The 15,107-nt window shown below is 37.6% G+C and overlaps 3 protein-coding genes across 7 annotated transcripts; 1 reads left to right on the forward strand and 2 right to left on the reverse strand.

Annotated features, from left to right (window-relative positions):
* Positions 1-146: 146 nt before the first annotated feature.
* Positions 147-2,775, reverse strand: washc3 (WASH complex subunit 3). Of its 3 annotated transcripts, none has more exons than XM_052554841.1 (7): positions 2,601-2,775; positions 2,415-2,513; positions 2,260-2,325; positions 1,882-2,004; positions 1,647-1,778; positions 984-1,048; positions 147-871 (listed from the first exon to the last, which is right to left on the reverse strand). In XM_052554841.1, the coding sequence occupies exons 1-7, from the start codon at positions 2,649-2,651 to the stop codon at positions 778-780; spliced, it is 630 nt and encodes a 209-aa protein (XP_052410801.1). In that variant the 5' UTR covers positions 2,652-2,775; the 3' UTR covers positions 147-777. The 3 variants fall into 3 exon arrangements, with proteins under 3 accessions (XP_052410801.1, XP_052410802.1, XP_052410803.1); XM_052554842.1 differs by having other exon boundaries at positions 1,647-1,761; positions 1,880-2,004; positions 2,601-2,774; XM_052554843.1 differs by having other exon boundaries at positions 1,647-1,754; positions 2,601-2,771.
* Positions 2,776-3,486: 711 nt separating this feature from the next.
* Positions 3,487-8,864, reverse strand: cwf19l1 (CWF19 like cell cycle control factor 1). Its single transcript, XM_052554834.1, has 14 exons — positions 8,442-8,864; positions 8,202-8,286; positions 8,033-8,117; positions 7,843-7,944; positions 6,883-7,097; positions 6,675-6,790; positions 6,514-6,598; positions 5,951-6,100; positions 5,389-5,515; positions 5,180-5,259; positions 4,880-5,089; positions 4,406-4,525; positions 4,022-4,119; positions 3,487-3,899 (listed from the first exon to the last, which is right to left on the reverse strand). Exons 1-14 carry the CDS (start codon positions 8,462-8,464, stop codon positions 3,755-3,757), a joined length of 1,641 nt encoding a protein of 546 aa, XP_052410794.1. The 5' UTR covers positions 8,465-8,864; the 3' UTR covers positions 3,487-3,754.
* A 95-nt stretch (positions 8,865-8,959) lies between these two features.
* On the forward strand, positions 8,960-14,192 carry klhl42 (kelch-like family, member 42). Of its 3 annotated transcripts, XM_052554837.1 has the most exons (3): positions 8,995-10,156; positions 10,229-10,422; positions 11,639-14,192. In XM_052554837.1, the coding sequence occupies exons 1-3, from the start codon at positions 9,390-9,392 to the stop codon at positions 12,094-12,096; spliced, it is 1,419 nt and encodes a 472-aa protein (XP_052410797.1). In that variant the 5' UTR covers positions 8,995-9,389; the 3' UTR covers positions 12,097-14,192. The 3 variants fall into 3 exon arrangements, with proteins under 3 accessions (XP_052410796.1, XP_052410797.1, XP_052410795.1); XM_052554836.1 differs by having other exon boundaries at positions 8,960-10,374; XM_052554835.1 differs by having other exon boundaries at positions 9,390-10,422.
* Positions 14,193-15,107: the final 915 nt, after the last annotated feature.

A 15,107-nucleotide genomic window follows, 5' to 3' on the forward strand; every position in this document is an offset into this window, starting at 1 on the left:
TTGCAATATTACTGGTTTTACTGCATTTCTGACCACATAAATGCAGGCTTGGTGAGCATAAGAGATTTCTTTCCAAAATAAAATAAAAATCTTACCAATCCCTAACTTTGAATGGTAGTGTAGGTTTTAAAATAACTGCATTTCACTGATTTGAGATATAACAACTTTTAATAGCAAGTTTGATTTTGAAAAAGACACTATAAGCAAATCTGTAATGACTTTGCAACACTTAGTATTATTAGAAACCTACAAACAAATCTAACACACAGTCATTTTTGTTATTTATAAAACTGACTCAAAGTCAGTTTAAGATTGTTGCAACTAAATTAACACATACAAAAAATCGAATTACTCTGCTAAATTCAATTTATGAACATTTACATTAAATTTATGAACAGATTTACAAGGCTGCATTTGTCCACTTCATTAAAACACCCAACAGCATATTTTTATTGTTATTAGATGCACATACTAGGCATTTGACATGTACATGTCAGGCAAGAGATGAGAGATTCATGATAATTCACATGAAAGTAGCACTGAAATGGACCAATCATCATCACAATCATTAGCGATCTCACCCAGTAGGCCAGTGCCCTCAGAAACCACCACTAAAGATGTCAAGTATGTGGTCTCGGAGATGTAAAACAAACTTAGTGCCATCACTCAGTGTCTGTCCTCTGTAAAGACATTCAACTGCATTTACCCTCCTTTGAGATGAGCAAGGCTCAACACAAGTCCAACAAAACGCTCATTAGCCGTGAGGGGCGGAGCTGATCAGTCGCTGAAAGATGATTCGCTGCCTGAGCTGTCATCATCTTGATCTCCCAATCCTTTTTTGGCTCCATCTGGAACAGGTGCATCAGGGGTACTAAAAGGGAAATGAAATAAATCAATTAGCTACAATATAAACACTTCATTGCCAATACATTTAGTGACTATAAACATGTATAAATAATGTTTTTACTGTTGTTTACACTTACTCTAGCAAACCAGGGTCCAAACCCTCCATTACCATCTTATTTTTAATGGCCATGACTGGAACACCCTGAGCGAAAGAGCAAAATATTGGCATATACATCAACTTTCCACGTTAGTCATGACTAGACAAAATGTGAGTTTGATAATGACGAAACTCAGGTTATGATTTAATTGTAAACGAAGATGTTCACCCCAAAATGAAAATTTGCAGAAAACTGACATCCAAGATGAAGATGAGTTTATTTCTTCATCAAAAAAAGATTTGGAGAAATGTAGCTTTTGACTTGCTCACCCATGGAAGCTCTGCAGTGAATGGGTGCCGTCAGAATGAGAATAATTCAAGTAGCATTATTATAAATTATGGACCGTTATTCTGCCCAGAATTGATGGATTAAAGTTAAAATATCTTAGTTATGAATGTGTTTATTTTCACTTCACAAGAAATTAACTGATGAACTGGAGTTACTTGTGGATTATATCCGGCTTTAATGACAAGATGCACATTAAATATCAACTGCGATTTATCGCAGCCCTAGTTTAATATAATACTAAATTTCTCCAAATCTCTTTCCTATGAAGAAACAACAAAGCTTATCATTTTGGATGTCTGAGGCTGAGTAACCTGTCTGCATATTTTCATTTTTCATTACGAAAAACACACATACCACTTGCACCATTTTCAAGTATCTGGCATATCGTGGGTCCTTGGCTACAGTCATTACATTTTCTGCTGGGGCATCTGCTTTTGGCTCCTGAGGGGCCACTTGTGCTTGCTGAGAAACCCGAATGGACAAAGACTGTGTATTAATACCCAAAAAATTGCCATTATGGCTATAAATACCTCAAGAACACAGTGGAATAAATGAATTTTGACAATGAAATCTCAAGAATAAATGTTACCTCAACAGGGGGACCCAAAGTGGGGCCCGTGGCATGACTGCCAGCCGCAGCAGGACCGTTTGTTTCTGTAGATGATCTCACTCCATCCACCGTGACATCTTCCAAACCAGGAATAGAAGCTAACTGCACATTTATATAACATATTTTTAATCAGGATAATCCTAAAATAGTGGTTTCTATTGAGCTACTGTATTAGATTTTTTTCTACTTTTTTAATATTATTTTACTACTAGTAGTATTGCATTTAATTTTTTTTAAATATGACCTACTCATTCATTTATATTAATTTACTAAAAAAAAAAAAGAAAAAACTTTTTTTGCTGCCTTTGACCCCCTGGCACTCCACTGAGACTCCTAGAAAACCCTTCCTTTGTTTACCTTTGCTTCTAAAATGCTTAGTGTGGTCTCAATCTGTTGGATTCGTAATGATACTGTTGCTAGTTTCTGGAAAAGAAAAAAAAAATATTCAGGTCACTTAAGTTACATTTAAGTTAATGTAAAGAGGGGAATAATGTGCTGACAGGTGAACAAACCTCCTCACATACTGTGGAAAACCGGTTCAGGAACCTGACGGTGTTAACGATGAACTGGTTGAGGAAAGCGACAATTTTTCGCTGTTGAATAGCTGGAACCTTAAGAAAGAAAGTATAATTATCACTGTTAACTTCTATGTCAGACGATCATGTGAGCAGTAGCTGATGTTGCAATGTTAAACTAACCTTTGTCAGATCTACTCCTGATCCCACGATGGGCAATCCGTCCTCGTCCATATCAACAACTCGTTTGCAGATAGACAGATTTTTTTACGCTATAAACGTGCTAAAATGGTCAGAACTGTGCAACGAATGCATTGTTGTGACAAATCCTCACGTGACTTTAGTGCCTCCGGCTGCAGCACTTCCGCGTTCTGAACATAAAAGTCCCCGAAGCATTGAACTAGAGTCGTTTATTTTAATTGCAAATACATTTTGTGTATTTTAAGTACATGTCGTTTTATTAAATTTAAAAGTATTTAAATAGTGTATTTTACAGATTTACTCTGTGATGTAAATTAAATTAATAATAAAAAAAAGTCTTTAACTACTTCTACTTTATCAAAATAAAGGTCTTGTCACAAAACAACGAAAATTCGACTTAATTATTCGAGCAAACGCTGAAAGTTAAAATTTATACTTCATTTTAGTGACATTTATAAGTAATACGTGATTAGTTAGGTTATACATTATCCTTACAATTAAAAATTTACTAAAACGACGTTTGACCTTGTAATGGTCATAACTTTTTTGTATTAAATAATGATATTTGGGTTATTTCTGCTAACTAATACTAAAATATTTAGAGTGAATATTTGTATTATTTTTATTATTATTATTATATAAAAATTATATTCAACAATCCATATATAATAGTTTTAAATATGGATTTAAATAGTTTTATTAATATTTAATATTAATATTTTAATAACCATTTTGTTTCAAATGTCTTTTGTAGGCTGTGAGATGACATGATTGTTAGTGTACTTAAGTACAAATTCAAACAGCAGTAAAATCTCAAAAGGACATCAAGGATGTAAACCACACTGTTACTACAAAAGAGAAATGCAGATTTTACAAAACTGAAAAATGACTTTAATTATGAGTCACAACTAAATTCCACACTTAATTGTATATAACGGATGAGATACATCACCAAAAAAAATCTCTTGAAAGACCACTGTGATAACAGCCATCCCCTAACTGTTTGCAAATGATAGGAAGAGGAAAATGTATATGGTAGACAATTTAAAAAGCATAAAACGGTAAAATAAACAGCTAACACACTGACTGAGTTCATTAATGTGAAGGGATCAAGTCAGATGTATCTGAATCGTTGCTTAGTCATCGAGTGCGAAGTCAAAGGGCTCAAAGTCCGAGCGCATTTGTTTGGCCAGATCCTCTTCCTCCTCTTTTGTACATTTGCACTCTCTCCAGTCGGCACGCATGGGGATGTTCAACAGCGCCTCGCTCGCTAACACTTCCCTGAGGCCAAACACACATATACAGACCGTATAAGCGCTTATACAGAGCAGGTTTTTACAGACGAGCAATAAACATTCAAATATGTATAACTCATGGTGATGAACTGTCTGTGTAACAATTACCTGCCAAACTGCAAAGGGAAATTTTTCTTGATGCGATAAAACAGCTTCTCGCCCGTATCCAGCTCCACGTAAAAGTAGGGCGTTCCCGGTGGAGCGATCTGTAATGGGGGATATTACAGTTACAGTCACAGTGCAAAACAGATTCTCTCGGTCTCCTCGTGATCTGCTTTCTCATTCACTTCATAGATAATATTACATAGATCAGTATATCAGAGAGAGGGAAAATGAGTGTAACCTGACAGCGCACAAACCCAACAGACAAAAATTAAATCCAGTCTAACCTTTTAAAACATTTAACATGCATTTCATTTTTAAATTGATCTATTTTAGATTACATCTAAATCTTTGTGTTTTCATTTTGAGATAGAGACAGATGGCATGTACCTGTTTGAGGTCTGTATGAGCTGGAATCTCCATCAGCTCCATCTGCTGCTCTTCAGCTTGTGTCATGAACGCCTCCTTGATGTCTTCTGTACTGCACTTCTCCATGGACACCGGCACTACCTGAGGACCACAAACGAAGGTTCCGTTAAAACCATTATGCATTGCTTCTTCATAAGGAGGTCTTTGGAAAATCACGTATTTGGTCATCACCGGGAACACGTCCCTCAGAACTTGTTATTCGCCATTGCAGACAGACTCTCTATCTGCTCAGACTTAAACTGATGAAATGATGTCGAAGTCTGTGATTGGTGGAGGGCTGGGGCGTCTCTCACACTCTCCACGCCGCTATCAGTTTACCAGACTTTCTCTTTCATATATGTGGTGCTGCTAAGACTGACCTAGGATCTGTCAAGTTCAGTCTATTCAGGCAGACACCACAATCGCATTATGAATGAGACAAAGTTTTGTCTGGACCTGTAGTTGGAGGTGCTGGCTGCGGTAGTTCCTCTCAAACAGGATGCACCGTTGGCCTCTGCTTTTACAGAACTTCTTTATTGCACCCTTGTATTTCTCCATCTCTTCAACCACCTCCGATGCCAAATCCACCACTGACTGGTAATGTCCAATGGGCAGCAGGAGAACATGGTCGGGAGTGAGACCACCCTTAGCAAGAGCCATGTAACACTGGAAATAGATTAGTCACGTTAAGGCACAAGGTTTTTAAAGCTTTCTATAGTGACATTGGGCTATAGAATACATATTTTGTGGACTCACATGTGTTCCGATGCTTATAACCAAGTGCTTCTCGACTTCTGGACTCGCAAGGCAGAACCAACAGGGTCCAGTGGGCTGTGCTGTAGTGAGAGAAGAAATCAAGGCTTGAAATACATTATGCTGAATATTTCTACAAGGTTATAAAAACCAGTCCAGTTTGATGCATTAGACTGATGTCTTTCTACTCCATTAGAGTGGAATGGACTCACGGGGTCTTCGGGGCTGTTTGGGATAGTTAGGTCTGTCTCCGTCTGTTTGTCTCTTCCTGCCGTGACGCTGCTGGTGCTGTGGTTTATTCTGGGCCAGATCAAAGAAGAACTGGGGTGCTGGTTCCTCCTGAACAAAAAGGAGAAGTTCAGATGATCTTTTCACTGAAATAAGATACATTAAGAGAAGACAATAATAATGTTCTAAAAGATTTCCATTCAAATACATCCTGTTCTTTTTTTACGATTTATTTTTGGCATATTTGCCTTTTTATTATTGTTATAGGACATTATATGAGAAAGGAAGCAAAGTGGGAGAGAAAGAGGACGGATGGAATAATTCAACAGAAAGATCCACAGTGCTTTATGTAGGTGTGCTGCCCACAAGGCTATTAGCAGCACCATACAACTGTTCAATTGAACTTTCTATTCATCAAATAAATCCTGAAAAAAAAAAAAATCATTTTGCTTTTGCACAAAAACTGATAATAGTAACTATTTTTGATCAAATAAATACAGCCTTGGTAAGAGATCTCTTTCAAAAACATAAAACACACACACAAACCTCTGCGCCTGTCATGGATGGTGGTGGTTTTTCTTTCTTTCCATCTTTCAAAGGTTTCCTGTAGGGATTTTCTGTGACATCCTGAGGCTGCTTGATTAACTCTGCAGGGTCCATGTTTTTCATCGGGACAATGTTGAACGCATACAAATACTAGAAGAGAAGATTCACAAATTCAGTCTGTCTAATAATTAGTTTCATGTTAAGGATTATATTAAAATTATTTTTTCTCCAAAATGTTAAAATGAAACACAAAAAAACTCAAATGAATGCATACAAGTGAATTCAGATATGATAGTATTATAATATGCAGTATGAAATACAGATATTAATTCTGAGATTTGCTAAAAATTATACTTCGTGTTAATTAATTATTGTTTTTGAATATTAAATTTAAGCAATTCTGTTATTAATTAAAAACAAACAAAAAAACATTTGAAATTAAATATAGCAACAAAATGAAATAACTTCTGAAATAAAATAAAAAAATTAAAAAGACATTTAATACAACCAAATAAAAAGACTAACTACAATAATAAGTAAAACTTTACAAAAAAAAACCCCACCTTCTTTTTAGCAGGATTGTTGACAGTTGCCAATGCGATGAATCTGCTGACATGCTGAGCATTCTCTTGAAGGACCACGTGATTCCTGCAAATTCACACACATTTTGTAAAACAGATATCATCTGAAAAGCAAAACATATCCTAATGCTGTAATGCCATACCTGTAAGGCAGCCTCTCATAATGAACCGATTCCAGTCCTGCAAAATGATAGCGGGGCTTCAGCTTGTCAGCGAGATCTGCGATGGACGAAACCCCACAAAACTTTGTATCGGTTTCCTACAAAAAGACAAGAAAGTAAAAGACCCTTGAAAACATTCATGAATTTCCTGTAAAACTGATCCAAATGTATTAAAGGACACAGGACTGACAGGACTGTTTCCATACTGCCACACGCCTCGAGGCCACTGCGAGGTCAGGAGAACGTCCACTCCTCGAAATTTGGAGTTGGACAGAAGCGGGGCCGCCAGGGCTGCAATGTCTTTAGAGGTGAAGCAGTGTGAGGGAGCAGGTTCATGTTGAGCTTCTCTGCCACTGACATAGGCGATCTGAAGCCCTGATGCCCCGGTGAAAATACCCCTTCGACCTGTGCAAAAAAAAAACAAAAAAAAACAAGCATACTTGTTTAATTCAAACAGAGAGCTTCATTTTAAAGCATTACACAACCCTGCATCATATTTGCTGAATGAAATCCTATACTCATTCCTTACTTATTTTGAGACGTTGACTAGAAAAACAGTGGCTGTTTTGCTCTAGCATGTTCTCACAAAATATGATGTGCATTTCTTATCAGGTGAAGAAGTTTTGTATTATCCCTTAATCACCAGAACGACAAGGATTTTTTACATTTATGAATGATTCTCAACACATTATTTTATGCCTAACCATGAGCTTCAAGGTTAGAAGTTTGCCCAATGACAGAAGAAAATGAAAATATGATCCAAAGGTTTTGAACTACATCTGTGAAGGTTTTATTGCTTTTATTATGTGAAAAAAGCTAGTGCATTTATAAACTTATGTAAAGTTGAATGCAATCAATATAGTATTTAAACTTTTTTTCATTCCTTTACAAATTACAAAAATTACAAAAAGCTAAATTATACAGTTTGAGAGTAACATTTGACAGCTTTTGTTATTTTCATAAGTGCATTAAAGCTTGCAAAACTTATGTTTTTGAATTTAGCATTTTCATATTGGTTTTTTGAGACTGCTGAAAACTTATTTTAGGATGCAGGTCTGTGTTATGGATCTATCAGTTTAAAATTAATCTTCACTTATTTGCTAAATAAGTTGAATGAACGAATGGTTTTAAATATATAGGTCAATCTTACCCAAACATGTGATGTTTTCTGCCAACTCGCAGCCATCAGAGTTTGGGAAATACTTCACAGTCTCTTGGCTGGCTGCGCCGAGAATGTATGTGTGAATAGGTGCTGGGGGATTAGAAAAAAAACACTCATTAATTCAGTGCTTGGTGTGATTAAAAAAAAAAAACATTTCAAACCTAAAAGGAAACCTTACCCTTTTTGGCACCAGATTTGTATGCTTCCCATTCTGCTTCAGCCTCAGGGGAACTTCCAAAAAATTCACCAACACACAGCAGCAGCTGAAAAACATCGTTTTAAAGTTAAACCAACAGCTCGCTCTTACGCGTGTCGCTTTAAAATAAGAGTTCCACGTGCAGACCCACATCAAACTGCCCGCTCTTCTTCTGAATGGCGTTCACTCGGTTGAACAGAGCATTTATTCGTCCTTCAACGTCACCACATGCGAGTCTGAGAGGGGATGAAATATAAGAACAGCGTGGACACAAAAACACGTGAGTCTTTTACACGCACACGTCTACTACGACTGAAATTACTCATTACCAGGGGTGGCGAGCCAACTAACATTCACACAAGCCCCTTTTCAACCACTACGCAACACTTACACTCGTAAAGGCTTTTCTTCCATTCCGAATAATATATTAATGTTCTTTAAGATTCTTAAAATTAATGTCTCCTGTGTCTGAGCATTGGCGTTAAACTGTGTGCGTCGACAAAATAAACCCTGTCAGAAAAGGGAGTAACGTTAAACAATTCCGGCCGACTATTTATGAAATATACACCTTAAGGAGAAACTTCGTTTTGTGTGTGTGTTAAAAAAATATTAAATATATTTCATAAACTACAATATATAATATACAATTTAAAAACGCGATAATAAATTATGATAATAAATCTCCCCGGAGGAAATACAAGAATGGTACAATAAAAGCGTATTAAACGCCTCAAGTATGCGCACATTATTCGCAACATTAGCGCCACCGATTATCAATTTATAGTTTAATAATAACCGTTAAATTAAACATTTATAATGCATTTAACAAAACAGCCTAAAATATGTTCTTCTGAGGCGTTAATCTAACATTTTCTTATAACGTATATTAAATCACACACTGCGCCAGAGACTGCGCTAAAGAGGTGCGAGCAGGACGCATCGTGACGCAACACAAACCACGAGACCAAAACAGGAAGTGATTTACATTTGAAAACCCGAAGTGCAGAATGTAATAAACGACAATAAACTGCCATTTCATTTAAACAACAACAGTTTATATAAGAGCTGCGTTTAAATAAGTGCGAATGGATCGCAAATGGACTGTATAAACCTCTCAAATTAAATCTATCTAAACAGGCAGATGAATCTATAAAGCATCATTCCTTATGTAGTGTGTGTTGACCATCCGTTTGTTTGAATTTGCATCTGCAATTGCAAATGACGTGCTTGTTTATGAAACATATGCATGCACGTGAGCTGAATGCGCGGAACATTTCCATATATAGGCTTCGGCACCGAGCACTTCTGAACGACAGCCGCGGATCCCAGCACGGCAGACATGACATCCCCCGAGCAGATCATCGAGATCGTGATGGATGACAAGACGTACAATGTGAGTAAAAGCAAGCTGATCGAGAAGAGCGATTACTTCCGCGCGCTCTACAGCTCCGGGATGCGCGAGTCCGCGGAGGAGTCGGTGCAGCTGCGGGGACTGAGCGCGCCGGGGCTGGAGCTCGTGCTGGAGTTCATCAACACCTCCCAAGTTCAGGTGGCAAACGAGACTCTGGAGGACCTGATTGAGACCGCGTCCTTCCTGCAGGTCACTTCCATTTTAAAGCTGCTGCTGTCGGAAATCAAGCAGGAGAACTGCGTCGAGCTTTTCAAGCTCTCTGATATCTACGGGATGCACGATCTCAGAAAAGCTTGTTTGAAATTCATGAGCTGCTATTATCACCCCATGCTGCGCAGGCCGGAGTTCAGGATGCTGCCAGCTCCCCTGCGGGATCAGATCCGAGATATGCGCATGAAAGGCACGGCCACTTTAGTTGCAATAGGAGATTTCACTGACACCTGTCTGGACCTGGCAAATCAAGACGAGCCTTGGTCTATGTTGAGGTATAACGAGCTAGAACAACGCTGGAAACCTCTAGCCAACAATCTTCCCCAGGACATGATCAATGTCCGAGGATATGGATCCGCTGTGCTGGACAACTACTTGTTCATTGTTGGTGGATACAGAATGACAAGCCAAGAGATCTCTGTGGGCCACTGCTACAACCCCTGCAAGAACGAGTGGAACCATGTGGCACCTTTGAACCAGAAGAGGTACGATTCACTCACGATCTGTCCAATTGTTGTGGTTTGTAAAGTGCATGTAAGCGCTCTTTCTGTGTCCAGATCCAACTTCAAGCTCCTGGCCGTGAGTGGGAAGCTGTATGCGGTCGGAGGACACTGTCTGAGTACGGTGGAGTGTTATAGTCCCGAGCAGGACTGGTGGACGTGTGTGGCGTCTCTGCCTGATCCTCTCGCTGAGTTCTCTGCCTGTGAGTGTCAGGGCATGATCTACGTCATGGGCGGTTATACCTCTAGAGGTGTGTTTTACTGAGAGATGAGTTCAGTCACACACACACACACACAAAAACTTAACTATCTCATGTTCTTGGTCTAACATTTAGATTACATTTTCCTCCATTCAACACTTAATCTTTAAAACATTCCCTATGTTCTTTATCAAATCACAAAATATCTATATCCATATATCCATACATCAATATGTATTGTACATTATAAATAAATATACAAAAGATATGCAATGCTTAATTCACTTTGTCATATTTAATATAATTGCTGTAAAATAGTGTAAAATTTGTATTACTACACGGTTATTTAGCAGTTAGTGATCATAACAAAAAAAATGTCCTCATTTGCCATAATTTTAGTAAAGGTAATAAGTTACCTTTAAGTGAGTATTCAATTATGGCAAGGGTAGCAGCAAAAATATGGAAAATGATGATAAAATATATAAAATGATTATTATTTAATTTAACATCTGCCAATATATAATCTTTTTTTATTGTGCATTTCCCCTATTTTTGCTTTTAGATCATTTTTGCCATCATCTAACAATCAAAGGCCTGGTTTCACAGACGGGGCTTAGACTAAACCAGGATCACACCATAGGTCAATTAGTATATTCAAGTCATTTTTATAAATGTGCCTTAGGAAAAATATAACTGGTGTGCATCTTGAGACAAAACAAAGGCACAGATATATTTTAAGATCAGTCAGTGCAAGTTTCTTTCAGTTGAAAACAATTCAGACTTACATTTTAGTCTGGGACTAGGCCTAAGTCTTGTCTATGAAACCAGGGGAAAGATTATTAAAATTCTGTCTGATAATATATTTGTTTATTATGGCTGATAACTATTAAACAGCCATATTGTACCAATAAATTGTCTGTGGTACAGTGAAAACGTCTTAAAAATTGCACCAAAATGTTTAAAACTGATGATTTTCAGTTGTAATGGAATACTGTGCTTATTTTAAAGGATGTAATTTATATTGGACAATAATCCCTCGTCACTCACATGAGATCACAACCATTAGCAAACAACGATTCAGTGAATTCTTAATGGACTAAAGTCTGGTCCTACATTTGAGAAGCCGCTCAACTCAGATACTGTACATACATCTTAGTAGGGAAGAAAAGCAACTGCAATTACCATTTCATTCTGATTTTAAATTACTGCATTAAAATGATCTTTTATGATTCAATCATCTCAGTGTTTTTCTCCTAATGTCTGACAGATAGGAACACCAATGTACTGCGTTACTGCCCCGCCTCAGACTCGTGGTCCGTGTTCCGTTCCTGTTCAGCTCATGTGCGCAAGCAGCAGATGCTCTCAGTGGAGGACACCATCTACCTGGTGGGAGGCTACACACACGAGCTAGAACCTGCAGAACTGGGCCGGCGGAGACTCAGCCAGACGGAGGACATGCTGACGGTACAGTCCTACAACGTGCAGACGGGAGAATGGTTGCAACTTAAGGAAAACACGTCAAAGTCTGGCTTAAACCTCACCTGCACGCTACACAACGACGGCATCTACATTATGAGCAGAGATGTCAGTCTGCCCACCAGCCTGGAGCACCGCGTCTTCCTCAAGTACAACATTTTCTCAGATGCCTGGGAGGCTTTCAGACGTTTTCCTGCTCTGGGACAGAACATGCTGCTTTGCTCTCTCTATCTACCCAATGTCCTATGAGCCACACTGTTCAAGCTCTGGGCGTCTGGAGAAGACTGTAGACTGCTGGGGAACACCGATTTCTTGCTAGAGGTTTACCAAAATGCTTTACCAGATCGGATTGATCAACCAACACAAAGAACCTGCAGGGGACATTAAAGGAATAATACAGCCAAAAAATTCCAATTTTGGTCATTATTTACTCCCCTTCATCTGTTTGACTTTAAGAGAGAGTTTACATTTTTATTTGTATTTTTTCATGGAAGGAAAAAGGTTTGAAACAACACGTAGGTGAGAAAATGATAAATGATGACAGATTTATTTTGGTGAAATAGTCATTTAAATTCTAAATAAAGGACAAAAGTTTCACTTTGATTCTGAAAAAAAAATCAGAAGTCATGAAAGTTTGTTTAAAATTCACGCACCCTCAGGCCATTCAAAGATAAAGATGAGTTTATTTCTTTATCGGAACGGATTCAGAGCAATGTATTCAGCATTGCATCTCTTGCTCACCAGTGGATCCTCTGCAGTGAATGGGTGCCGTCAGAATGAGAGTCCAAACAGCTGATAAAAACATCTCAAGAATCCACACGCCTCCAGTCCATCAATTAACATCTTGTGACGCTAAAAAGATTTGTGTTTGTAATAAACAAATCCACCATTAAGGAATTTTAACTTTAAAATACAAGTCCATAATCCAGATGACTTCCTCCAGTGAAACAATTCATACCCTCTTGCCCTCTCACAACACATTTGTTTAGAACTGTTTTAGACTTGTAAACAGTGGTGGATCAGTGCATATTTCTCTTCTGATTCAGACAAGATGGCTTTTTCACTGGAGAACGCAATATTATTGATAGACCACTCATATTCATTCGTTTGTACATAGTTAAAAACATCTTGATGGATTTGTTCATTAAAAACACAGCTTTTTTCCACTTAACAAGATGCTGGTTGATGGAATGGAGTCATTACTGGCACCCATCCACTGCAGAGGATCCATTGGTGAGAAAGTGACTTAATGCTACATTTTTCCAAATCTGTTCTTTTGAAGAAACAAATTCTTTTACATCTTGGATGACCTGAGGGTGAGTAGATTTTCAGCAAATTAATTTTTTTCTGTGAATTACTTCTTTAATATCTCCATCAGAAGTTCTGTTGAGGTATTCAAAAGCAGTTTTAATATACATGTATCATTTTATTTATCTTGGCAGAGAGAGAGAACACTACAAGAGATGCACCAGACATTTTCAACCTGCACAGAATCTTCCAATGCCAATGCATGAACAGTACCTTAAAGATATATTCCATGACTTACTAATATACAGAAGCACAAGTGAAGGCTTCAGATTTATAAAGCCTGCAGATGAAATGAAAACACTAAACTTGCACAAGCTGATTAAACAACTTAACATAAAGTGTAATTAAAGACATCAAAGAGATAGTTCACTCGAAAATGAAAATTCTGTTATCATTTACTCACATTAACGTCATTCCAAATCTGTGTGATCATCTAACCCTTTTTTTTGCTCCATAAAATTAAAGTCGATGGGGTCTGATGTTGTTTCAGACCACACTAACTTCCATTAAATGGACAAAAACTTGAAAATATCTTAGTTTTTCGCAGTGGAAAGAAAGCAAAAACGTGATGTTAGTGTCACAGTGTTAGCATTTTTGGTTGAACTGTGCCTTTAAGATCCAATGTGCCAGACTAAATGGTGATTGTTGAAAATGTTATAGACTAAAAGTTGTCGATCTTTGGCTTAATTACACTTTCAATAGTCTTAGTTGAATTATTTCATTTAAGTGTCTTAAAATGTGCTGCACAAATGAAGCACAAATATATAAGCGCCTGACCTAACCGCTGTGATGCATTTTTGCATTAGGTTGAGTGAGATGACCTGTTCTTTTGAAAGAAAAGGAGATTAATTTTATTTTAAGTGTTTAGTACTTTATACTTATGTTCCATTTACTCTTGGTTTTACGTTTTGATTATTTTTTATATGTATGTTGAGCCAAAATGGATGATGGTTTTGTTGAGCATTCCCAAGTTGCCTTGAAAATGTAAAGGAGTAAGTTAAAGATGTTCAGGGAGGCAAATAAAAGGCTTTATATTACTTATTTCTCTGTGTGTCTCTGTTTTTACCTGTATGCATTAGGCAGATGCCAAACTGTCACTTGTCCTTCTTAGTGAGGTCACCTTCTGCTGTTGTGTCCTGACAGAGGAAGTCAATGCATAATCGGCTGTCCGTAGACACACTGCAATGTCCTGTCACATCAGCTGTGTCATTGTTGCAGCAAATGGATGAGATGCATCGGATGAAGTCACTGCCTTTGAATCAGACCGTTGTACACTTTCTATCCTCCATTCATTGTTTTGGCATCTGCACTGTAGATTCTCATAGCATGTGTATGTCCATGATTTTGGTCACTGGCTCTTAAAGTTGAGCAGATGTCCCAGCAAAGACAAGCCTCCTGTAGGAGATTTGCTGGTTAAGTATGACAAAAGAGACTAATTAGTTATCAAACATACTGATAGAAATACATTTTCTGTCATTTGCTTTGGACTTTTACTGCATACGGATCACTGAAGGCAACCGAAGAGAACTTTATTACATACATTCTCATTAACTAACTATACCACTTTTGCCTCAATAAACTCCTAATGTTAATGTTGGGTATGGGGCTGGATTAAGGGGTCTAAAATGTGGTCATGTACCATAAGGCATAAAAATATGTGGCTGTCCATACATCTATGTAATAATAATAATAATACAGCCACTTGGAGGCGCTGCAACTTAATTTAACACACAATATATATTTTCACCACACATGTACACGCACACACACAGTTCTGTTTAATTACTACAAATGCACTGAAAAGAGTATTTACGTATCAAAACCATCAATACCAATAAAAATAAATCAAAAACATTCACAATATATATTGAGTACCCATGATAAAGAACAGGCTGCAAAGAGCAGATATTCTTCTGTGTTCCAGTGACCTGTTTTCAAATAGCCAGCAGCGT

Source organism: Carassius gibelio, chromosome B4 (genome assembly GCF_023724105.1).
Source record: "Carassius gibelio isolate Cgi1373 ecotype wild population from Czech Republic chromosome B4, carGib1.2-hapl.c, whole genome shotgun sequence".
Classification (NCBI taxonomy): Eukaryota; Metazoa; Chordata; class Actinopteri; order Cypriniformes; family Cyprinidae; genus Carassius; species Carassius gibelio.